Raw genomic sequence first — 27,996 nt, forward strand, 5'->3', positions numbered from 1 at the left:
TTGTGCCTCCCGTGTTTTCTACACACCCCTGGCTTTCTTCTTTCATTCAGCTCGACTGGTTTTTCTGGTTGAAGGCTGAGCACTTTTTACAAGAGGAGCGGCCACGCGCAACACCTCGAGACCGCAGCTGACAGGAAAAAATCGCCTTTCCATCCTTACCTCATGAATATTAACCACGCAGCGTCACGTATTCAAAGCAGTCTACGTTTATTGGCTGAACGGGGAGGACGTTATCAAATAAACAAATTAAACTCCACCGAAGACTTGAATTATAAATATTAATTAGCTTTTGTGGGAAACGCACATGAATATTCATGAGATGAGCCGTCGCCCTGGTAGGATTCGTGGCTCCGCCTTCTTTCTCTAAAGTTTGAACTCATCTACAACCCGACAGGACACAAACAGACGTGTATTTGACTTTTGGATCTGCATTTACAAACATATGGAGTAATTTTACCTCTGTACAGGTAAACACGCATTGTTTGAATTGGTGTTGTTGTGTTTAATATGCTAATAATTCGAGTCTCCTCTAATATAGGTAAACAGTATACTAACTTCTGTTGTTTTGTTTATTATGTTAATGGTTATGGATGTTTCATAATACTTAAAGTCCAAAATAATAGGGTGTGTTTTCTTTTCAACGCTTGATATAATACAGGGTTCAAAGACAGACGGTTCATTGTAAAAGGCCCTTATTCATAAGTAACTTATTACCAACAGGTGCAGATTACTGCTCTTGTTTTATGATCTTTTCTGTTCTTAATATATGTAAAACTCCTATTAATAAGTCTGAAACGTCGTGTAATGCTTAACATCACTAGTTTTGTGTAACACCCAATATAAATATATAAAATACAAACAAAAAAAAAAGAACATTTCAGTGTAAATTGCATTAATTATTTAACTAAATACACAGTTTTAAGTAATGTTTCTAATTTAAAGGTTAATCAAAGGTCTGCCTGTTTGTTTTCTACATTTAGGGCTTGACAGAAATGTAAGTACTTAAATAACATTTCTCGTGACTGATGAACAAACAAAAGCAGATTATATTGCTCCTCTACAGTCATGCACTTGCCATAAGAATGTAATGTATTAAGCTCAGCATGCAAATCTGTGCATAATAATTTGCATATGTTCCTGGGGAGTGTAAACCGTGGCTTCTTACATCAAACATGACCATAACAGGACTTTTATTTTATTAAAATGATTTGAATGAATCTTAGTAAGCGGTGAAAGACAGTATGCGTTAATAATAAGCGTCTTTTATTTGAATTTCCACAATAGATATCTTTTTTTTTTTTTGTAAAGCTGCTTTGGTGGCAACTGTAGTAAACACTGATAAGGGATTGTCTGATAACCTTGTTTACCTTTGACTCTGCATTTGTATTACGCTATATTTTGAGTTTGACATATTTTGTGCATCTGATCTAATAATACTGGCTTGCTGCTGGACCGGTTTGTTCAATGAAACTCATTGCCAAGCTAAAAATATGAGAAGTGACCATTTTTCAACCTGCGGATAATGTTTCAGTGCTTTTGCTTGAAGGATTTTTTTTTTTTTTTGTCAGATGGAAGTCTTGTATTTTATACGCTTTGAGAAGGCATTTGGTCCTAAATGCTCAAAAGAAACCCGTCTATAATCACTTGTTTTGCACCATGATAAGAGAACATATGTAGGCGACCATTTCGAAATGTCAACACTTGGATTGCTTCAGTTCATTTCAGGGTACTTTATGTAAAACATATTCATAAATTAACAGGTTTTCTTATGATTTATTGGATTCTTTTCATTTATTTATGCTTTTGAAGTGCATTATTGGACCTTGATCCTTCATCCAACAACATTTAATCTTGATTAGTCTGAAAAAAGTGACTTTTATTGACATTTTTAATAGCTTGAAGTTATATATTATCTCGTATGGTGTTGTAATTTACAGTACAAAAAAATGGTAATAAACTATACCTACCGTTTCTGTTATTTTATAGACTTAATTCTTTATATATATATATATATATATATATATATATATATATATATATATATATATATATATATATATATATATATATATATATATATATATAATTTTAGGCAATACATTTTTCATACTACTAAAATGTCAATAAAAGTCACCACAGAGTTAACTTTCAACTTTAAAAAAGTTGACAATGCAGAGATAATAATTCATTAACATTAAATAAACTGAAAAAGCCTGCAACAAACGGAATCTTTTAAATAACAGATTTTTATTTGACAGTGTTATTTGATTTTTTTTTGCTATAAAGTTCAAGTCATTTTTGACCCAATACCATCGTCAAAAAGTCTTAGTATTATTAGTATTTGGTCATCGATTGTGGGTCATGCAGGGTGTGTATAAATAGCTTGCAGAGGAACGTCTAGTCGTTTCTTGTTTGAGTAGCTCTTGTTGGATGGAAAAACCTAAAAATCTAGCCTAACCTGAGTAACACGACCTCAGAGAGCTAAACCAGCAGGATTGGCCTGGACTGGAGTGCGTTTATTTCATGTGTTCAAGTTTTCATTCATTTGTTCATTCACTTTGCTCTTATATACTTGTTATAGCATGCATAACATATCTAGGAACTGAAATAAACAACATGCATGCATATATACATATATTTTTTTATATAATATTTTTACGGTAGACTTTTTTAAAATTATTGTTCTAATAAACATTTTGTTTAAAATGCTTAACACAATGTAGGCGAAAAGTATCAACAAAAATGTATTAAAAGTTTTTTCTCAGAAAATAAATCTGAGATGTAAATCTAAATGTAAAGTTACATTCGTTTTTAAAAGTAATATTATATGTTAAATTATATGCTGTACTATTTCATCTTAAAAAAATATTTTTTTTATTATTATTAAATTTTAATCTTATTTTTAATTAATTATTAATTTTTTTATTTATTTTTTTGCTTACAATACTGACCACAAAATGTTGATCTAGTCTCACAGCACGAAGGCTGCTGGTTCGAGTCCTGGCTGGGCCAGTTGTCATTTCTGTGTGAAGTTTGCATGTTCTCGCCATTTTGGTGTAGGTTTCCTGTGCTCCGCTGTCCCCCACAGTCCAAAGACATGCGCTATAGGTGAATTGAATACATAAAATTGCCGTAGTGCATGAGTGCATTTCAATATGAGTGCGTATATGTGTTTCCCAGTACTGGGATGAGGCTGGAAGGGCATCCGCTGCATAAAACATATGCTGGATAAGTTGGCGGTTCATTCCGCTGTGGCAACCCCAGGTTAATAAAGGGACTTAGCCGAAAAGAAAATGAATGAATGAATGAAATATCATTTCTTAAGAATCTAAATCTGCTTTTATTATAGCCAAACTAATAATATTTTCTACAGAAAAAAAAAATATATTAATAATATAAAATATAAAATTCCATGATACTTGTAAGAAGCATTTGTTTACCTAGAGATAAGATTTGATTCTATGTTAAATATATAAATATAATAAATGTATAATGTAAATGTATAAATATATAATGTTAAATGTGCAACAAAATTCATTTGTTCATTCATTCATTTTCTTTTCGGCTTAGTCCCTTTATTAATCCGGGATCACCACAGCAGAATGATCCGCCAACTTATCCAGCATAAGTTTTACGCAGCGGATGCTGGCCATCCCTGGGAAACACCCATACACAGTCATTCACATACATACACTACGGCCAATTTAGCTAACCCAATTCACTAGAGATGTGTCAAGATCTCGTATGATGAGATCTCGCAAGATTAAATCACGACGAGATTTCTCGTCAAAGTGAAAAGTTGTCTTGTGAGTTGTGATGTTATGGTGGAGCGTGAGGGTAAAATTAGCATACACACACACAGACACACACACAGAGTTATCTCCTCGAGACTAGTCACATCATCATTACTGAACACACGTTTATGCTGTCTGGGAGATGCTTTCTTTTCATTAGGCGAGCGGTATTAAATTACATTAAAACAACAACTCTTTCCTATCAGTCCTTACTTCGATGTCACATCCAGTACCTCAGAGTGAGTCAAATAAAAAAATCTAATTTTAATGAAAAAATTAAGTACCTAAAATTACAAAAAAAAATTAACCTCAATCTGTTGCAAGGAGTTTGATTTCTCATGTGAGGTCAGTCAGTAGACTTTATAGCTAAATAAACTATTGCAGTTTTTGCATGTCCATTAGGGCATATAATTGAACAAAATATAAATAAAATACCATTCATTGCTATTTTTTTTTTTTTAAAAGCACCTAAATTGTTTTGCAGTTTGTGATTTTTTTTTCTTCAGTTTATTTAAAATGTATTTTCATGTATTAGCAAATATTTAGATATTATTTAAAACTATATGCAAAAAGATTTTTTCCTATTCACATATGAGCAAAATGTTTTTGCATGTCCTTTACAGCATATAATTAATTAAAATGGAAGTAAAATAAAATTAATTTCAAGTTAGTTTAAAAAAGCAACTAAATAGTTTTGCATTTTGTGATTTATTTAGTTTTTTTTTTCAGTTTAATAAAATACTTTTTTCCATTCATATATTTCATCATCGAAGATTTGTGTAAAAAATAGTATTAAAATATTGTCTCATCTCGTTCTCATGAACCCAATCTACACGAATATGCAGAGAACCTGAAAACTCCATACAGAACAGCCAACTGGCCCAGCTGGGGCTCAAACCAGCGATCTTCTTGCTGTGAGGCGATCGTGCTACCCACTGCACCACAGCACCGCCCTTCTGCAACAAAACACATGTACAAATCATTTGATGACTCAACTTTTTTTGATTACTTATAATCAAAAAATTACGTATCGCAGTACTTATTTAAAATGAGTTGAAACTACACAGTTCTTACAGGGCAACTTAATATTTTTGTACAAATTTAAGTGGATTGAACATAAATCATTTTTCTAAAGTTAACTTAATAGATTTGTGTTGGAACAACATGAAGGAATGTGTAAAACCAGGCATTTTGTATACTTGTTTTGCTTTTTTAAGTGGAGGGTTCCACGCAATTCATTCTATCTGTCCCAACACAAAACACATTAAGTTAACTATTAAAAATCAAGTGGATTGAACATAAAACAGTTAAGTTGTCCCCTCAAAAAATCGCAATAATTGTGTTCTTTCAGCTCAATTTGATAAGTATATTAAACAAGCAGTAAAAAAAGGCATGGTGGCTCAATGGTTAGTACTATCGCTATCGGTTCAACACAATTCCTTCATGTTTTCCCAACACAAATCGATTAAGTTAGCATAATAGTTCTTTATATGAATTTAAATTGATTGAACATGAATTAATCAAGTTGTCCCCCCAAAAAAAATTTAAGAACTTTGTTGTTTCAGCTCATTTCAAATAAGTAATTTGAACAAGCAGCAAAAGCATACATTATTTGACTGTACGATATGGTCAAACATGTTTCCGTGTTTACAGTAACATCCTAAAGATGTCTGTTAATGCCACTGAAATCCCGCCGGTGTGTTTCTCCTCCAGGTGCAGTGTGTTGCTATGGCTGCGGTGGTGAAGGCGACCACCAGGGAAATGGCGCTCATTAACCCAGATGATGATTCATCTCCATCCTCTGCGCTCCCAGAAGACTCCCCGAAGCCATCGCTGGGCCCAAAACCACACCTCATGCCAAAACCATTCACCCTGCAAAGAAACCCTACCGTCCGCTCAATCCGAGCCCCAAAAACCAATTTCACAAAACACCTCCAGCGAGCCTCGTCTTCGGAAACACTTCTGGATTACACCAAGCCTAAAGAAATCACACCAAACGCAAACGGCACAGTAAACGGGTCCGCTTCTACACCCCAAAAAACAGACTTGATAGATAAACCAAAAAGCTCTGAGAGCAAAAATGCAGACGAAGATGTGCAAAAAGTTCAATTCAGAAGCAGAGCAAAATCATTGAGCTCTCAAAATGAGACTTTAAACAAACAGAAAGCGCATGATGGCGAGTCTGAAACGGATGGCAAAGTGTCTCCACGATGCTGGCCGGCCCGAAATCGTCTCTCTGTCCATCTGACGTCCAAATTCGAGTCACCTGAGACTGCTATTAGAAATGATGCTCAAATCCACAAGGCGCCACTTTCTCCACCTGCAGTGTCAGAGTCCAAACCTGCGGTGGATAAAAAGGAAATGTTAGACGAAGAGATGAGCGGAGGCAGCATTAAACGAAGGATCAGCCTCCTGTTTGACCGATCTGCAGCGTCTCAGCGCCGGGACGCTGTCAACAGAAGAGACGTCACTCCTGCTGAAATAACTGTTGACATTAAACAGAGAATCCAGAATCTGAGCTTGGACTCGCCGAGGACGCGCTCGCCATCCACTGGAGCTCCTAAAAGGTTAGTGAACCCGCATGATCTGCTTTCTTCTCTCTTTTTTATCTTCATAATATTTGTAATCAAAATAAAGTGTGTTCAAGCAGGGCTCATTTGAGAGAACTGTCATTGATCTCGTTCCTCACTTCATAATATTAATATATGCAGTTGAACTATTAGCCCTCCTAAATCCTGTACATTTCTGTTTAATGGAAAGGAGATTTCGTCAACACATTTGTAAACATAATAACTCATTTCTATTAACTGATTTGCCATGATGACAATACATATTTTACTAAATATCTTTCAAGATACTACTATTCAGCTTAAAGTGACATTTAAAGGCTTAACTAGGTTAAAGTTAGGGTAATTGGGCAAGTCATTGTATAACAGTGGTTTATTTTGTAGACAATATGAAAAAATGCTCAAGGGGGCTAATAATATTGACCTTAAAATAGTTTTAAAAATGTAAAACTTTTATTTTATTAAACTTTTAAAATACTTTTAAAACTCTTATTCTAGCTAAAATAAAACAAATAAGACTTTCTCCAGAAGAAAAAGTATTATAGGAAATACTGTGAAAAATTCCTTTCTCTGTTAAACATCATTTGCGAAATATTCAGAACAGGGAAAAAAATCACAGTACATGGAGCTCAGTCAAAAACTGTAAAGTCCTGGAATTTAACGTTTGATATTGCCAAATCCTTTGTTTCTTTCTTCTAATGTACAGCTTTTCTGATTATATGGTCTTTATGTATCTCATGATTTACTAGTTATTTATTTGTACTTACCTAACTTCTACTCGGTATTTGGCTTTACATTATTATTATATATATATATATATATATATATATATATATATATATATATATATATATATATATATATATATATATATATATATATATATATATATTGATTTTTGATCCAACAAATTTTAATGTTACAAATAAACTCCATAATTTAACAGTGTGTTTTTTTTATTAATATTCATAGTAGTTTAAATATTAATATTTTATAGGAGATAAAAGATAATATGGCAATAATGTTTAATGTACAGTACATTTGATATTCATTCATTCATTTTCTTGTCAGCTTAGTCCCTTTATTAATCCAGGGTCGCCACAGCGGAGTGAACTGCCAACTTATCCAGCACATATTTTTGCAGCGGATGCCCTTCCAGCCGCAACCCATCTCTGGGAAACATCCACACACATTCACAAACACACTCAAACACTACCAACAACTTATTCATTCATTCATTCATTTTCTTGTTGGCTTAGTCCCTTTATTAATCCGGGTCGCCACAGCGGAATGAACCGCCAATTTATCCAGCAAGTTTTTACGCAGCGGATGCCCTTCCAGCCTCAACCCATCTCTGAGAAGCATCCACACACACATTCACAAGCACACTCATACACAATGGACAATTTAGCCTACCCAGTTCACCTGTACCGCATGTCTTTGGACTGTGGAGGTAACCGGAGCACCCGGAGGAAACCCACGCGAAGGCAGGGAGAACATGCAAACTCCACATAGAAAAGCCAACTAAGCCGAGGATCGAACCAGCGACCTTCTTGCTGTGAGGCGACAGCATTACCTTCTGCGCCACTGCATCGCCACATTTGATTTTATAATATAATATTTTGTATGATAGCATTAAAGTGCATACCTGTTATGGATATAAATCAACAGCAATTTAGTTGCATCTGTTAATATCACGCCAATAATTACCTCAAAATGGAAGGTGATCAGGGACAAAAATGTTAAGTGAAAAATGAAATTCCCTGTCAAAACAGTCCGTTTTTTTTTTTTACGTTTCATTCATTCATTCATTCATTCATTTTCTTTTCGGCTTAGTCCCTTTATTATTCTTTGGTCGCCACAGTGGAATGAACTGCCAACTTATCCAGCACATATTTTAAGCAGCGGATGCCCTTCCAGCTGCAACCCATCTCTGGGAAACACCCATACACACCCATTCACACTCATACACTACAGACAATTTAGCTTACCCAATTCACCTGTACCACATGTCTTTGGATTTGTGGAGGAAACCGGAGCACCCAGAGAAATCCCACGCGAACGTAGGGAGAACACGCAAACTCCACACAGAAACGCCAACTGAGCCTGCCGAGGCTCGAACCAGCCTCTTTCTATGAGGTGACAGCACTACCTACTGAGCCACTGTCGCCCTTAAACATGTTTCTTTAGTACTATTTTATGTCAGGCAATATATAACATCTGATGTTTGCATTCTAGACCATTATGATGCGCGTCATAAATAAACAGGCTCTTTGATGTTTGTATATTGATATTATCATGTCACATTTGCAAATATGGTCTCGAATACAAGAGTTTTATCTGATGCATTAACATGCTCAAACTAAATGTGCTGACACAATCAAATGTAATGCGTTATGCTTTTGGCCCCTGATCGCTTTTCATACCTCAAATTTAGTTGATGTTTCATAAAGTGCAGATTCCTTCAGAAAGTAAACAATTGGCTACCTTCGTGAGTGCAGCTAATTTGCATACATATTTACATATTTGGTTTCTCACAGGTATCTTTTGAATATTTCTCTACTGTGTTTTTAAATAGTATGAAACAAAGAACCTTTCCCCAGGTCTAGTCCATTTTAATTAGTAGCTTGAAATTATTGTTTGGGAAATCACTGAACTCTTTTGTTTTCTTTATTGTTGTTGTCAAAATTATAAAAATGGCCTGTGATAGTTTCAAAGCATCGGAAAGAAAACTATAACCCATTCGTTTTTGAATATTCTATGCAAAAGTGTGACGACATGCTGTTTATAATGTTATTGACCATTTGTTTCATCACGATGTTGCGAACAAACCTTGGTATTCTAGTAGTTCACAATGTTTTTAATAGACTCAAAGAATGCATTTAGTGAAATTTTAAAATTGTTATTAGGACTGTATTTTTCAGTATTTGTGATTGGTTTATTGTATTTTATGTAGATATATTACCTTACTAAAGCATCCCAATCTATTGTATCTAAAATGATGATTTTTTTTTTTTTTCAAATAGACCTGTTTATTTCATCTGGTGAAATTAAATTTAGTATCGCAATTTATGTTGTATAAAAAATTACAATGCCGGGTGACACAGTGGCTCAGTGGTTAGCACTGCTGCCTCAACGCAAGAAGGCCACTGGTTCGAATCCCAGCTGGGCTAGTTGGCATTTATTTTATTCTTTTCTCTTTTTCTTTTATTTATGTATTTAATTTTTTTTTTTTTTTGAGGGTGGGGGGTATGTACAATTGCAAAATGTTTGTGAATATATATATAAGGATCCTCCACATTTTACTTATGCAAAAAAAAGAAAAGATTTTAATCAAAACATTTTCTTCTATAATTGAGTACAAGTGATTATGATACAATGACATGTTTATATATATATATACATATATATATATATATATATATATATATATATATATATATATATATATATGTATATATATATATATATATATATATATATATATATATGTATGTATGTATAAGTGCTGTCAAAAAATTAACTAATTAATCGCACCTTTTAAAAAAAAATGAATCGCGATTAATGGCAATTAAAATACTGAAACTTGTCATTTTGGCTATTTAAATGTAAAATGAATGTGAAAGCAAGATAAAAAAAAAAATATTTAAATTCAAAATATTATTGTTTAATAGAATTTTTGTTTAACTTGTAACACAGATTTCTTCATGTAAACAACATACCCACAATAAACCATCAAGATCCTGGCTTGACAGCCATATTTATTACAGAAATTAAAACACAGTCATGTTAATGACATTTAAATTTCAAAACAATCAATGCCAATAAAGAAAACATTGATTTCCATGTTGGATTCTAAGTGGACTGCAAAAAAATGCCAAAATACAGGAATTGCAGATATGGAGAATGAAAAATTATAATAATAAACTATAGAATACAAACAGTTGCACTCATTGTAAAGTTTTATTGCTGTGAGTTGAGAACATTAGTTTTAGAGTAGAAACAATTTTGCTTAATCCTCCTTTACATTCATCCAGTTGCTAAGGAGTATCCCGCAAGTGCACAGAGACTCCCAAATGCCCGCAAACGAATGATAATTTCTTGCAAACCGGTCGTTAAATACATTGCACACCACTCTCGCCCCTACTCAGATACGTCGCTCACTCCACCCCTGACACCCCTCAACGGGCCTGACACAGACACACACACAACACGCTGCAGACGTTTTGGCCCCAACGGCCTTCCATACTGGAGCGACTCCCCTCAGATTCAACACGCATGATCATGTTCATCAAATTTGCTTAAACTAAGCGTCCTAAAGTATTACTGTATTTCACAAGGATTCTGACATAACAACGCGAAGCATACGCTTTCATTGCGTTTAATGAGGAAACATGCTAAACTTGGAGGGCTCATGTTGAAAGTCAGAGTAATGCCCCGTCTTTGACAGCTCGCGACTTCACCAGAGACGTTCTGAGTACGTTCACATAAGACACCAATACTCCGATTTTAATAGGATTAAGATTATACTCTTATTAAAATTCTACCGTGTAGCCTTAAAAGGAACCTTACCTTAAAGTCACGAAATGCGGAGGATTTTCTTTCTGTTTGCCATGCGGTATCAACTTACAACAGAAAGTTAAAAATGAAACACCCGAAATTGCATGAAACTCTGGAGAGCCTGGTGATGCGACTAATTGTTTTATACTGAAACTTGCCTTCAAAAAGTGCTTCCTTGGTCTTATCCACATTTATTGCAGTAAAAAAAACTGCAACTGCGTTAATTGCGTAAATTTTTTAAAGCGTTATTTATTTAAAATTAATCGCATGCGTTAACGCGTTAATTTTGACAGCGCTAGTTTTAATCTATTTACACAAAATGTCTTTGTAAGACACAATCTTTAGTTAATATCACAATTAAGCAATTCCATGCAAATGTCAACCTTGCCATTAACAAAATTACATTTTAACCAAAATACAGAAACTGTCTCTGTTTTTTTTGTGTAGGCAAGTATTTTACAGTGCTTTAGAAATACTCAAAAATGCCTCTGTCAATGTTTTCAAACTATTATATTTTATTTTTGAAGTCACACAAGTGCCAATTTCACATCTGTCACATCCATAATGGCACTTTCTTCTTGTAAATCCAGCATGGTGGTCCAGTGGGTAGCCTCAAAGCAAAAAGGTTGCTGGTTCGAGGCCCGGCTGGATCAGTTGACGTTTCTGTGTGGGGTTTACATGTTCTCCCCGTGTTCGTGTGGGTTTTCTCCAGGGGCCTCATGTATCAATGCTGCGTACGCACAAAAGCTTTGCGTACGCCAGGTTTCACACTCATGTTTGGATTTACTAATGATGAAATGAAAGTGAGAATGTGCGTTGGTCCACGCCAAATTCATGCCTGCCGTACGCACAATTCCTGTGTGTGTTGTTTTATTTCCTTTGGCGACTTCTAGAGACAGTTATGTTAAATTGTACACTACAAATTATCTTTGAGCTGTGCAATAATAGCTGTATGGGACGGGATCATCTGCATGTCTAGCAGGTATATAAGGTTTCCATACCATACAGTTGACCAGCCAAACATTAAAGCGCAACTTTCAGCGATCGCCAGTTTCATCCAATGTCATCGGAGCAATCGACTGCACGCACATTGCTATAAAGGCGCCATCTGAAAACAAATATACATACGTGAATCAGAAACATTTCCATTCAATAAATGTGCAAATAATATGTGATGCTCAAATGCGCTTAACATAATACACACGCTTATTAATGATTCCTACTTGTCTTCCTCGTGATGAAGAGTAGGCAAAATCTGATATGTAATGGGGGAAAAAAGAAAAATAAGTTAGTCAGACACTGGTTTCAAACCGGGTTCAGGAATGATAGTGTCAGAACATGTTGCCATGCGCTTTATGAGCTACGCCACTCGCGCTGCTGAAGACTGCTCAACTATCACTCTATTACCTCATTCCAACGAGGTGTCCAACGAGACCCCGCTGCATTACCGCGTCAGCTAAACTCTCCAATTAATTTTTTTTCTTTTGTTATTAATTCCGGAGGACAAACCTGCAAATAACACTGCTTCTCTCCAATCTACCTCCGATAGGCGCACTTCCAATTCACATCCTGTTTAAAGGTTCTCTTTTTGCTTGCTTTTGCCATTGCTTCTTCGTTTGGTTTTGCCAAAGTAGAGTCATTAGCATATTCATACAGGGGAGGAGGCAGGGAGGGGTTTTGTGCTCGTGCATGTTGCGCTCAGTTTCAAAGAGTAACAAAGAGAATATGCGTGGGATTCGGCATATGCAGCGTTTTATACATCTGAATTTTAACTGCGCACTTTTACAGTTTTGTGCGTACACAATGTTTTAGTATGATTTCAACGCAAGTCTTCGCACATGAGGCCCCAGGTGCTTCGGTTTCCCCCACAGTCCAAACACATGCAGTATAGGACAATTGGACATAAATAAATTCAATAGGGAGTAAGTTATATAAGCTAAACAGTGTTGCCAGATTGGGTGGGTAACCGCTGTTTTGAACATGATTGTGCATAGGCGGGTTTAGAAAATTTGGGCGGTGCAACGGATATTGTTTCAATATAATGTAACATGTACTTTCTATGGTAATTTATCTTTTGAGTTTTTACTGCTAACGTCACATCCGTAATGCTGGAATTACTCAATTATGTTTATGTATGATTTTGATTGCCAAAATGCAATGTATTTAGCTTATTACTTAAACTTTACTTATGCAACATAAGATCATTTTAATAAATTAATTACAAGATTTTCCCATTTGATCTTTTGTGGTCTGTTTTTTCTTTTTGGCACTATGGTGTCTTTACTTTCAAATCTCTAACATCTTTTGAAACATCTATTTGCAGTCCAACATCTGAGAAGAACCAGAGCTCCTCAGATGAGCTGCTGAATGAGAGATCATCAGAAAAAGTGGAAACAGAGACAAGTATAAAACCATCAAGAACAACAGAAAATAACACTGCTACATTTGTGGAAAATAGAGAAGAAAATGATGATGATTGTGATGATGATGATGATGATGGAGAAGAAGATATGGAGAACTCTGTCATTATGCCTGTTTACAGACGAGTTGGATTAAGCTTCGATGCAGAGAAGAAACGAAAGGAAGAAGAAGAAGAAAAACAAAAAAAGGATGAGCAGTTAGAGAAGGAAAGAAAGCAACGAAAAGGAGAGGAAGAGAAAAAGCAAGAAGTGGAAAGACAAAGGCAGATAGAAGAAACAAGAAAGCAAGAGGAAGAACTAAAGAGAAAAATGGAAGAAGAAAGAAGACAGGCTGAAAAAGAAATAGAGAGACAGAAAGAGGAGGAAAGAGCGAGAATGGAGAAACAACAGAAGGAAAGAGAACTGGAAGAAAAGAGACGAAAAATTCAGGAGATGGAAAGACAGAGAAAAGAAGAAAGACAGAGACAGGAACGAGAAAAAGAAGAGAGGTTGAAGAAAGAGAGAGAAATTGAGGAGAGGAAACGAATTGAGGAGGAAAGACTGCGACAAGAGGAGCGATTGAGACAGGAACGAGAAAAAGAGAGGGTAAAGAAAGAAAAGGAGATGGAAGAAGAGAGACAACGGGTCCAAGAGCTGGAGAGACAGAAAGAGGAGGAAAGACGGAGGAAAGAAGAAGAAGAAATGGAGAGAATTAGGAAAGAAAAAGAAATTGAAGAAGAAAGACGAAGAATTCAAGAGTTGGAGAGACAAATGGAAGAGGAAAGATTGAGAAAAGAACAAGAAATGGAGAGAATAAGGAAAGAAAAAGAAATGGAAGAAGAAAGACGAAGAATTCAAGAGTTGGAGAGACACATGGAAGAGGAAAGATTGAGGAAAGAACAAGAAATGGAGAGAATAAGGAAAGAAAAGGAAATGGAGGAAGAAAGAAGAAGAATTCAAGAGTTAGAGAGACAGAAAGAAGAAGACAGATTGAGAAAAGAGAGGGAAATTGCGAGATTAAAAAAAGAAAAAGAAATGGAAGAAGAAAGACGAAGGATTCAAGAACTGGAGAGACAGAAAGAGGAAGAAAGACTGAGAAAGGAGCAAGAAATAGAGAGAATAAAGAAAGAAAAAGAAATTGAAGAAAAAAGACAAAGAATTCAGGAATTAGAAAGACAGAAAGAGGAAGAAAGACTGAGAAAAGAAAGAGAAATGGAGAGAATAAGGAAAGAAAAAGAAATTGAGGAAGAAAGACTGAGAATTCAAGAGTTGGAGAGACAGAAAGAGGAAGAAAGACTGAGAAAGGAGCAAGAAATGGAGAGAATAAAGAAAGAAAAAGAAATGGAAGAAGAAAGACGAAGGATTCAGAAATTAGAAAGACAGAAAGAAGAGGAAAGATTAAGGAAAGAAAGAGAAATGGAAGAAGAAAGACAAAGAATTCAGCAGTTGGAGAGACAGAAAGAGGAGGAGAGAATAAGAAAGGAAAAAGAATTGGAAGAAGAGAGGAGGCGAATTCAAGAGTTTGAGAGACAAAGGGAAGAGGAAAGACTAAAAAAAGAAAGAGAAATGGAGAGAATGAGGAAAGAAAAGGAAGAAGAAATGGAGAGATTGAAGAAAGAAAGAGATTTGGAAGAAGAGAGGAGAAAAATTCAAGAGTTGGAAAGACAGAAAGAGGAAGAAAGGCTGAGAAAAGAAAGAGAAATTGAAAGAATAAGGAAAGAAAAAGAAATGGAAGAAGAAAGGAGGAGGATTCAAGATTTAGAAAGACAGAAAGAAGAAGAAAGATTAAGAAAAGAGAGAGAAATGAAAGAAGAAAGACAGAGGAAAGAAAGAGAAATGGAAGAAGAAAGACGAAGGATTCAGGAATTAGAAAGACAGAAGGAAGAAGAACGACTGAGGAAAGAAAGAGAAATAGAAAGAGTAAGGAAAGAGAAAGAAATGGAAGAAGAAAGGAGGAGGATTCAGGAAAAAGAAAGACTAAGAAAAGAAAGAGAAATGGAAGAAGAAAGACGAAGGAATCAGGAATTAGAAAGACAGAAGGAAGAGGAAAAATTGAGAAAAGAAAGAGAACTGGAGAGATTAAGGAAAGAAATGGAGGAAGAAAGACGAAGAATCGAGGAGATTGAAAGACAAAAAGAAAGACTGAGACATGAAGGAGAAAAAATGATGGCGATGGAAATGTGTAAATCAGCAGAGCGGCCGCAAGAAGTTCCTACGAGTTTTGATTTAATATCGTTTGACGTTGAAGAACCGTCGCCGCCTGTCTCCTCCGATTCCATGGATGTCGAAGTAATTTACGATGATTTTTCGGTAAAACCACAAAGATGGGGAACCAGAGTGAGAGATTCTCCAACAACATCTCCAACCAGAGAAACCGCTGACCTCAGTCTACAGCCACAATTAAAATACAGTACACCGGGACTCCAAGAACCAGCCGGAGATCGGGTACATGTAGAAAACCTAATCGGATTTGAGCCTGAAGCATCCAGTCCACAGAACACGTCCTATATACATACAGAAAACAGACATCCGTCTTCATCTGAGGAGGAAACTGAGTGTACGCCAGAAGATCTGCTGGAGCCAGAAACTGAATTAAATGAGGTAAGAGCTGTTCAATTTTGCAGTGTGCTTTACTTGTTATCTTTATTGGCTGTTTGGTTCACTTAATTGTTCAAAAACAGATTCATTCTTGAGCTGTTCTCAAAAATGGCCAGAAATTGTCACTGAAATAACAACACTTGAATAATATGATTCATCGATTCAAATGATTTGGATGATTTATTTAGAAACAAAATCTTTATTCACTTGATTTGTTTACAAATTACGGTGGCTGGGAAGTGCAAAACAACATTACAAAGTTTGAAACACTTTTACAAAGCTCGAGACCAATTTACATTTTGAAAAACATGTTTACCTATCATCAGACACAATTACATAGGAAAAACAATTTTACCAAGGACGAAACAAATTTACATTTTAGAAAACAAATTAACAAGACGCAAAACACTTTTACAAATCCCGAAACAAATTTACAATTACAGATTCCCTACGGAAAGGGAATGTACCACACCTCGGAAGTGACGTAGAATGTACCACACACCGGTAGTGACGCGGGGAAACGTTGTTGTTGTTGCTGGTGAGCGCGGTAAATTCGCTCTGTGGAGTACATGGCGTAAACAAAGATTATGGTGACCGAACATGGACAGCGGTCGAGGGTTGTTTTGCCCGTTTTGTGGCAAACACATGTGCAACTTAACACTGTTTTGCTTTGCGTGTTGTCGGTGTTTAGAGTTTATAAAGGACGCGGATCAGACGGAAACGCCAGACATGCTGCATCAATGTGTTCAATATTTTTACGAGATCCCCTCAGTACGCTGTAATCATGAACATGATGTCAAGTCTACACGGTGTAAACCTCTGCTTGAGGACTCTTAACAGTAAACTGAAGGAAGTCTGTGTTATGGTTTAACTGGTGTCCGTGTTAACTGAGGCCCCTTTTCAGATGTGCAAACTATCCACGTTTGCAGATTAACAGATTCGTCACTTTTTCACAGCAACAAAACATGCTCATACCGAATAAAGATTCTTATTACTTGGTGTCAGTGTATCATTGTTGATTTAATATTTGTGTGGCAGAACAGCATAAACCAAAATTAATCTAAAGAAATAATTATAATTAATATGTCATCAACACGATTCGAACCCAAGTCAAAAGGTTCTACACGAGTATCAACCGACTTATCCAACTGAGCTACTTCGGTGTACAGGTTGAGATTGGTTTTGGTATCTTTATCAGTCAACATGTGCCGTGCTTTAAACGTTTTCATGGACTTGCATTTCCATGTTTTTATGTACTCTCACGCTGATATTTTCTCAGAATAGCTCTAATTTATTTTATCGCAGTTAGTCAAACCATGATTTTTATAGTTGTAGACTTGTGGAAACCTGTCTACAAAGTCACACACTAGCTGGATATTATTGATATTTTCCAGTGTGTGTGTTACATTCCGGGTCAATACTAGTGTGTGGTACATTCTACGTCACTTCCGAGGTGTGGTACATTCCCTTTCCGTAGGGAATCTGTAATTGTAAATTTGTTTCGGGATTTGTAAAAGTGTTTTGCATCTTGTTAATTTGTTTTCTAAAATGTCAATTTGTTTCGTCCTTGGTAAAATTGTTTTTCCTATGTAATTGTGTCTGATGATAGGTAAACATGTTTTTCAAAATGTAAATTTGTCTCGAGCTTTGTAAAAGTGTTTCAAACTTTGTAATGTTGTTTTGCACTTCCCTGCCACCGTAACAAATAGATTCATTCAGGAACTTTGCTCTTAGAGACACAAATGTTCTGCTCTGGCTTTGTTTTTGAAGACTTTTCATTGGCGAAATGGACAAAAAAAAACAGGAAATGTGTCTTAAATGTATTTTAAAATGGCACTCTTACTTGTGTGATATTATTTACCTATATAATGTCTTGCAGAGATTTTTGGTTTCATAACTTAAGTAAAATGGTCATTTTAATTACCAATTGTTTAGGCTTTAACGTGCAGTGAATACTTTTGTACTTTGCACATGAGCTTTTGTTTGATTTTTAATAACATGGACAGAATTGTTGGTACCCTTGAATTTTGTTCAGGCCAGTTTCATTAGTTTGCCTTTGTTTAATGCTTCTTTTAAACCACAATTTGAAAGCATGATTGGATTTCCAGTTTTTCAGTGACCACAGTATTTTTCTTTTTTCTTCCATGGAAGTGTACCAATGCTTTTGTCCATATCTGTACTTGATAATGTCAAAACAACAATTATTACAGAGCATGCGGAAAGTATTCATTGTGCTTCACTTTCTCCACGTTTTTTATGTTACAGCCTTATTCCAAAATAGATTTAATTCATTTATTTCCTCAACATTCTCCACACAATACCCCATAATGACAATGTGGAAAAAGAGTTTTTGGAATTGTTGCAAATTTATTAAAATCTGAAAAATCACAAGTATTCACAGGCTTTGCCATAAAGCTCTAAATGGAGCTCAGGTACTTTCTGTTTCCATTGATCATTCTTGAGATGTTTCAGCAGCTAATTTGGAAAAACAGTGTTGATTTGTTTGGAGCAGTCCACTAGATCCTTTCAGAGGAGCACCCAGCTCTGTGAGCTCATAAACTTCTCCAGAAACTTAACCTGGATACTGGAAGATTTCAGCGGTGCTTATGACTGAGCCGAGCCCAGTTTGATGAACTGTTGTCGGTGTGCAGGAGGATTTTACCCCAAGACACCAACAACAGGTGCTACGTCATAATCATGCCCCCACAAGAGCAAGCTCCTGATTGGTTAACGCGGCCCCAATGTCCACTGAAGCAGTTCGCACGATTCACGCGTTAAGTGCGCAAATCTCTCAATTCATGCAGCGCCATTCTTGCGTATCGCGCCATTCGCACCGCACCACTCACACAATTCACGACTTTTGCGCGTATTGCATTATTTGCACGTATCGCGCCATTCGCACCGCACTATTCACACAATACACGACATTTGCGCGTATCGCATCATTTGCACATATCGCGCCATTCGCACCGCACCATTCACACAATTCGCGACATTTGCGCGTATTGCATCATTTGCACGTATCGCGCCATTCGCACTGCACTATTTACACAATTCACGACATTCGCACGTATCGCATCATTTGCACCTATCGCGGCATTCGCACCGCACCACTCACACCGCACCACTCACACAATTCACGACATTTGCGCGTATTGCATCATTTGCACGTATTGCACCATTCGCACCGCACTATTCACACAATACACGACATTTGCGCGTATCGCATCATTTGCACGTATTGCGGCATTCGCACCGCACTATTCACACAATACACGACATTCGCGCGTATCGCATCATTTGCACGTATCGCGCCATTCGCACCGCACCATTCACACAATTCGCGACATTCGCGCGTATCGCATCATTTGCACGTATCGCGGCTTTCGCACCGCACCACTCACACAATTCATGACATTTGCGCGTATTGCATCATTTGCACGTATCGCGCCATTCGCACCGCACTATTCACACAATTCACGACATTCGCGCGTATCGCATCATTTGCACGTATTGCGGCATTCGCACCGCACCACTCACACAATTCATGACATTCGCGCGTATTGCATCATTTGCACATATCGCGCCATTCGCACCGCACTATTCACACAATTCACGACATTTGCGCGTATCGCATCATTTGCAAGTATCGCGGCATTCGCACCGCACCACTCACACAATTCATGACATTCGCGCGTATTGCATCATTTGCACGTATCGCGGCATTCGCACGCACTATTTACACAATTTACGACATTCGCGCGTATCGCATCATTTGCACGTATCGCGCCATTCGCACCGCACCATTCACACAATTCACGACATTCGCGCGTATCACATCATTTGCACATATCGCGCCATTCGCACCACACCATTCGCACCGCACCATTCACACAATTTGCGACATTCGCGTGTATCGCATCATTTGCACATATCGCGCCATTCGCACTGCAGCATTCACAAAATTCCTGTCATTCGAGCATATCGCACCGCAGGATGTCTATTCGCACCTTTGCATTGACTTAACTTGTAAATCACTTGCGCTTGACGCTTCTGTGTCTCGTGTGAACACAGTATTAGCCAGGGAGGTGATCAATAACTCGATAGTCACTCTGTCTGAGCTCCAGCGTTCTTCTGTGGGGAGAGGAGAACCTTACAGAAGGACAACCATCTGTGCAGCAATCCACCAATCAGGCCTGTATAATAGAGACGGACCCCATCTAGAATTTGCCAAAAGGCATCTGAAGGACTCTCAGACCGTAAGAAACTAAATTCTCTGGTCTGATGAGACTAAAATTTAACTCTTTGGTGTGAATGCCAGGCGTTACGGTTGGAGAAAGCCAGGCACCGCTCATCACAAGGCTAATACCATCCCTACAAGCATGGGGGTGGCAGTGGGGATGTTTTTCAGCAGCAGGAACTGGAAGACAAGTCAGGATAGAGGGAAAGATAAATGCAGCAATGTACAGACCCATCCTGAAGGAAAACCTGTTTCAGAGTGCTCCTGACCTCAGACTGGGGCGACGGTTCATCTTCCAGCAGGACAATGACCCAAAGCACACCGCCAAAATATCAATGGAGTGGCTTCACAACAACTCGGTGAATGTTCTTGAGTGGCCCAGCCCAAGCCCAGACCTAAATCCTATTAAAAATGGCTGTACACTGTCGCTTGCCATCCAAGTTGATAGCGCTTGAAAGGTACTGCAAAGAGGAATGGGCAAAAATTCCCAAAGACAGGTGTGCCAAGCTTGTGGCATCAAATTCAAAAAGACTTGAGGCTGTAATTGCTGCCAAAAGTGCATCAACAAAGTATTGAGCAAAAGCTGCTGTACATGTGATTTTTCTGCTTTTTCATTTTTAATAAATTTGCAACAGTTTCTAAAACTCTTTTTCACATTGTCATTATGGGGTATTGTGTGGAGAATGTTGAGGAAATAAGTTAATTTAATCAATTTTGGAATAAGGCTGTAACAAAAAAAAGTGTGGGGAAAAAGCGCTATGAATACTTTCCGGATGCACTGTATATTATCATAGTTGGTAAATAATTCAATTCATCTTTATTTGTGTAGCACTTTTACAATGTAGATTGTGTCAAATCAGCTTCACATAGAAATAATAATAATAATTACAATAATAATAATAATAAACAATAACAATAATGCATGCAGCAAACTTGCTAATTCTCAAAATGACTACTTTCCAATAATGCATATAAGAAACTGCTCAATTTTATTAATAGCAAGCATCTTCTTGCGATCTTTCTATGAAAACCTTTTTTGCTGTTGACCGCTGTCTTCAGGGCAGGGCCATTCTTTGCATTGATTGTGTCATGCTGGAATTCCCCATTCACTGGTGTCTTATGACGGCATACAGTGATGTCATCGCTCTAGATGTTTTGCTTTGGATGTTTGTGTGTGTGTGTGTGTGTTTATATAGAAGTGTTTATTCTCACATTACATTGAGACACTTTCTTTGAGTCAGAGTGTTGGCATTTTCATACACCACCTATCAATTGTGAAAGTGTACAGTAACATTTTGCATTTAATCACCAATCGCATATGATTATTGTGCAATTAATCCAAATGGTACACATTACAATAAGGTTTCATTATTGTATTAACTAACATTAACTAAGAATAACCCTCTCTTTATTTGTTAATCCTAGTTCATCAGTTACCAATGTTTTATTTAAAATCCCATCATAAAATATAAAAAAAAAAACAACATTAGTTAGAGCTAACAATAATTGTTTTTGTCATTTTAATTTAATGTGGACACCTAAATAGTTGTTATCCAAAGCAAAACATGATCGCATTGAAATGGTCTAAATATTATATATCAAAGTATACACTATTATATATATTGTATATTTATATATATATATATATATATATATATATATATATATATATATATATATATATATATATATATATATATGTATATGTATATATATATATATATATATATATACATACATACATACATACATACATACATATATACATATATATATATATATATATATATATATATATACATACCTGTATATACATATATATATATATATATATATATATATATATATATATATATATATATATATATATATATATATATATATATWTATTTATTTATTTATTTATTTATTTATTTATATATATATATATATATATATATATATATATATATATATATATATATATATATATATATAATAGTGTATACTTTGATATATAATATTTAGACCATTTCAATGCGATCATGTTTTGCTTTGGATAACAACTATTTAGGTGTCCACATTAAATTAAAATGACTTTAATGACATTAAATTAAAACTTATATTTATTTATAATAATGTATACTTTGATATATATATTTATAATAATGTATACTTTGATATATATATTTATAATAATGTATACTTTGATATATAATATTTAGACCATTTCAATGCAATCATGTCATTGGTCCATGAGCATTTCCTGCTTGTTATCAAACTATTTCATAAGTGTATTAAGAGTGAATTCAATCATAACTTGATGTTAAAACAGCTATTATAACATTATTTATCAATATGTGGCTCTTTTTGGATTTTTGGAAAGCTCTAGAAATAAAAAAATGCAAAACATGAATACGTTGGGACCTTTGTTTTTGTTTACACCACTCAAAATGATCTATAACATTATTTTATATATATATATATATATATATATATATATATATATATATATATATATATATATATATATATATATATATATATATATATATATATATATATTTTTTTTTTTTTTTTACTTATATGTTTGTTTTTATCCTAATATTAACATAAAAATGTGCATAAATATGCATATTTATTAATAATATTCAGAGAGTTTTGAATGTATTTTAGTTGATTAACTTCATACTTTTAACTTCAATTGTTTGCCTGTTTGTTGCTGTGTTGTTTTTGTCGGCCTCCTACTCATGCAAAATACTGCCTGGTACATGTTTATCCTGGAAAATGTGGTGAAAATTTTAATATTTGTCTGTATAATGCACAGTGATCCACATCATTTACTGTGATTATGGTGACTCTAATTAAGATCAGAATTACATCATTCGTGGTATATTTGGTTTACATGAGCACCAGTGTAATCACAGCAATAATCACATCCTTACTATATTTGATCCAAGCCTGAGTATATGAGCTATAATTGAGTTTAGCACCACTAATTATGCTGAGAGATCAGACGTTGTGTTGATTCCTCTGCAATGTTTTGGGGATAGAAAGAGGAATTGCTTGCTTCACATTTCATGTAAATGATCTGCAAAATTCTGTAGGTTGAGATGTTCGTCATATGCAAGTCCCAGAGGAAATAAGTGTTGTTATGTGTCAAACATAACCTTAAATTTAAAAATTAGCAGTAATGTTGAATTGGTTATTTTAGTTTTTTTGCTTATACAGCTTGTTACATCCCTTCCTTTTTAATGGTCGAGGTGAATGAAAAGGAAAACATTAAGCCAGTATAATTATTGTTGCTATTTATAATACGAGGAACAACAAGATACAAAAGTGCTATTTAAGTAACCTTAAATATTATATTACGTTATAATAATTGTTATAAGCTATATGATATTATTATAGGCGGCGCAGTAGGTAGTGTTGTCGCCTCGCAGCAAGAAGGTCGCTGGTTCGAGTCTCGCCTGGGTCAGTTGGCGTTTCTGTGTGGAGTTTGCATGTTCTCCCTGTTTTCGCATGGGTTTCCTCCAGGTGCTCCGGTTTCCCCCAAAAGTCCAAAGATATGAAGTACAGGTGATTTGGGTAGGCTAAATTGTCCATAGTGTATGAGTGTGTGGATGTTTCCCAGAGATGGGTTGCGGCTGGAAGGGCATCAGCTGCGTAAAAACACGCTGGATGAGTTGGCGGTTCAATCCGCTGTGGCGACCCCGGTATTAATAAAGGGAGTAAGCTGAAAAGAAAATAAATGAATGAATGAAAATTTATATAAACAAGCTGTGGTTGTTTAAACGCTTATAGAAAAAAATAAGTATAACACAAAAAGTAGTAATAAAAAATAAGACAATGATTTCACAAAAAACAATCAACCAAGTTTACCAGACTTAAGAGGTCAAAGGGAACGGGCTGTGCCAAATAAAAGAAAGGAATAAAAGAGAAATCAACTAACTAACACATTTATCCAAGAAAGCACTTGAAATTTCTCCAGTTTTTCTGTAATTCTGCTTTTATATGTGTTTGAGGAAAGTTATTCTTTTAACTAGTAATGTTAATCATGTTCCAAGCTGAAAATGAAATACTGTCATTTAGTTATTGGGCTTAAAATAAAAAGTGCCAGTTTAGCAGACTGGTTTATATTGATATATATTTTTTTGTCTGTTTGTTTGTTTTAGAACCAATACAAAAAAAATCAATATTATACACAGTTGAAGTCAGAGTTATTAGCCCCCTTGAATTATTAGCCCCCCTGTTTATTTTTTCCCCAATTTCTGTTCAACAGAAAAAAATATCTTTTTTAACACATTTCTAAACATAATACTTTTAATAACTCATCTTTAATAACTGATTTATTTGATCTTTGTCATGATGACAGTAAATAATATTTGACTAGATATTTTTCAAGACACTTCTATACAGCTTAAAGTGACATTTAAAGGCTTAACTAGGTTAATTAGGTTAACTAGGCAGTTTAGGGTCAGGGCTTTGCACAGGGGGGTGGCCCGGTGGCTAGAGCCACTACCCCTTTGCCCTCATTAGCTGAGGTGCCCCCCACCCCCCCGCCCCGCTCTTCACTTTGCGATTTCAATCCCACCCCATCAACCATCAACCACCGCATTGAGCACCTGCCTCACTGAGGGTTTGTGCACGGGCCTGGTTAGGGTAATTAGGCAAGTCATTGTATAATGATGGTTTGTTCAGTAGACTCTCAGAAAAAAAAATAATAATAAGGTTAATAATATTAATATAATAAGTTTTCAAGTGATTTCTCGAGTTTTTCTCTATAGATGTATACTGTTTTGTGCTATATAATATTTTGGACTATTACTAAATTTATCATTCATTCATTGATTTTCTTTTTGGCGTAGTTACTTTACTACTCAGGGGTCGCCACAGCGAATTGACCCGCCAACTTATCCAGCACACGTTTTATGCAGCAGAACTTCTTCCAGCTGCAACCCATCAATGGGAAGCACCCATACACCCTGTGCTACCACCTCTTAGCCATTAATATTGTTATAATATTAATAATAAATGCTTTGAAATAACCATCAAATTTCACAAATAGCAACACACAAATATTAAAATAAATTAAATGTGAAGCAGAATAACTGACACACACACAAAAAACTTTGAAGTATGTATCTTTACAGTGTAGTGTACACGTTATGTACAAAATAAAATATGTGGATGTGTGAAATTTTATGATATTTGTCCTCGTTAGGTTTTAGAAATGTTTTTTTTTTTAGTATTTAATTTTATTCAGTTCACAGATATACTTGATGTTTACAGTTTCGCAGTAAGCGTGTTGAAAAAAACAGCATTATAATATAATGTTGCATAATACTCTGTTGCTAAGGTGTTCAGAGAATAAGAGTGTTGCTAGGTAGGGTGTTCTGGGTGGTCTCATACACAGTTTGAATTTTGATTTTATTGGTGAAAATAGTTTTTTTCAGTTGCTTTAAAGGGGAACTATTATGGAAAGATCTCTTTTATAAGGCGTTTAAACAGTTTTGTGGCAACAGTCTGTGATTATAACCAGCTTCTAATGGTACAAATGTAATTTTATAATTGTACTTCATTAAAACAGTCTGCAGAAACACCTTGGCTGCGTTCGAAACCGCATACTTCCATACTATATAGTACGCTAAAATCAGTATGCGAGCCAAGTAGTATGTCCGAATTCATAGAATTCGAAAATCAGTATGCAAGAAGTACCCGGATGACTTACTACTTCCGGCGAGATTCTGGAGTGCGCATCGCATGCACGCTGCGCTATCCCATGATGCCTCACAAGCGAATTCATGAATAGGAGTAAAGCGATGCAAATGACGCAGGTAGGTCACATGACTGTGACAAAATGGCGGATGTAGTACATCCAAATTCCATTCATACTTTTCAAGATCATACTGTATAGAACGTACTTTTCTAATGGCCGAGTAGTACTTTTAAATTCAAATGCAGTACCTACTAAGTAGTGGGCGGTTTCGGACGCAGCCTTGGATTGACATTCTGTCTTTATACGTGTCATCAGAGAGGGACAATCCCGCCCACTCATTAGCATAGGATGTTAGTCTTGTTTGAGAATCTACCACTATGCTGACACAGGCATTTGTGGCTCCGCCCTCTTTTGAAAAGAGCACAGTCTCAATTGAATTTAAATATATAATAAATTTAAAGGGACAGTCACCAAAACACCACAATTAGGAGGCTAAAAGGGACGGATTTAGAGAGTTATAAAACACTATTAGTGTGGTATTTTGAGCTGAAACTTCACATACACACTCTAGCGACATCAGAGACTTATTTGACATCCTGTAGAAAGGGGCATAATAGGTTTCTTAGGTATATATATATATATATATATATATATATATATATATATATATATATATATATATATATATATATATATATATATATATATATATATATATATATATAATGTATGTTTTCCTGTTTGCTTGGAAATTTAATTTCCCACCTGTGAAGTTCTTTGGAAATGATTTAATCTTGTGTAATTCTGAAGAAATCATTTGAGCTATTCAACACTAAGAGTTATGAAATATGATTCTCTGTAACGTCAGGTGGACTTATTTCTGGCGTCGCTTTCATTTTTACTTTTGCTGAAATGTCTGAATAATTCACCTTTTGAACAGTGCTTTGCTTATACCAGGGGTGTCCAAACTCTGTGCTGGAGAGCCGATGTCCTGCTTGTTTTAGTTCCAACCCCGGTTAAACACACCTGAATTAGCTAATCTAGCCCTTTCTAGGTATACTAGAAACTTCCAGGCAGGTGTGTTGAGGGAAGTTGGAGCTAAACTATGCAGGACACGAGTCCTCCAGGACCAAGGTTGGACAGCCCTGGCTTATACCTTTAGTCATATACTATATGTGGTATTGTTAATAAAATTAGTTATAATAATAATAATAGTAGTAGTAATAATAGTAGTAGTAGTAGTAATAATAATAGTAATAATAATAATAATAGTAGTAGTAGTAGTAATAATAATAATAGTAGTAATAATAGTAATAATAATAATAATAATAATAATAATAGTAGTAGTAATAATAGTAGTAGTAGTAATAATAATAATAATTATAATAATAATAGTAGTAGTAATAATAGTAGTAGTAGTAGTAGTAATAATAATAATAATAGTAGTAGTAATAATAGTAATAATAATATTAATAATAGTAGTAGTAGTAATAATAGTAGTAGTAATAATAGTAATAATAATAATAGTAGTAGTAGTAATAATAATAATAATAATAATAATAGTAGTAGTAGTAATAATAGTAGTAATAATAGTAGTAATAATAGTAGTAATAATAGTAGTAATAATAATAATAATATTATTAATAATTATAATATAATAATAATAATAATATTAATAATATAAATATTATTATTATTATTATTACTACTACTACTACTACTTAAATAGTACTGGCGGCTCATTACCCGTTTTTTGTACAGTAATTTACTGTTCATGACCAGCCCAGACAATATATTGTTTCAAACAGAGGCATAAAATATGTAAATAAAGTAACTTTTTAGTTAAAATTAAATGTATTTAATAAAAATTTAAGTGTAAATTTAAATATCAAAAACTCTTGAAGCAGCAATCAAAGTTTAAAGATCTATTTTAAAACCGTGAATAAATGTAAAAAAACACCTGTGAATTACAAGCTATGCTCAATATCATTAAAATATATATACGACTACTAAAAAACAGATGATTTACAGTGTGTACAGTACAGTAGTGCCTGACTATCACTGAAGAGTTGTGTGCATGGACAGATGAACCAGTGTTGGTTTTGGAAGAATGCTATTGAGGTGTTTGTTTGACCACCAG

At 35.2% G+C, this 27,996-nt stretch overlaps 1 protein-coding gene across 2 annotated transcripts in view; it reads left to right on the forward strand.

The window, feature by feature from the left end:
- Positions 1–334: 334 nt before the first annotated feature.
- tnks1bp1 (tankyrase 1 binding protein 1) overlaps positions 335–27,996 on the forward strand; it is a 69,042-nt gene continuing 41,380 nt past the window's right edge. Inside the window, exons 1-4 of one of the 2 annotated variants that reach the window (XM_073950313.1) lie at positions 366–467; positions 5,508–6,361; positions 13,245–15,002; positions 15,105–15,921. In XM_073950313.1, coding sequence (XP_073806414.1) covers positions 5,523–6,361; positions 13,245–15,002; positions 15,105–15,921 — 3,414 coding nt within the window. In that variant the 5' untranslated portion in view covers positions 366–467; positions 5,508–5,522. 2 annotated transcript variants of the gene reach the window in all.

Source organism: Danio rerio, chromosome 5 (genome assembly GCF_049306965.1).
Source record: "Danio rerio strain Tuebingen ecotype United States chromosome 5, GRCz12tu, whole genome shotgun sequence".
NCBI lineage: Eukaryota > Metazoa > Chordata > Actinopteri > Cypriniformes > Danionidae > Danio > Danio rerio.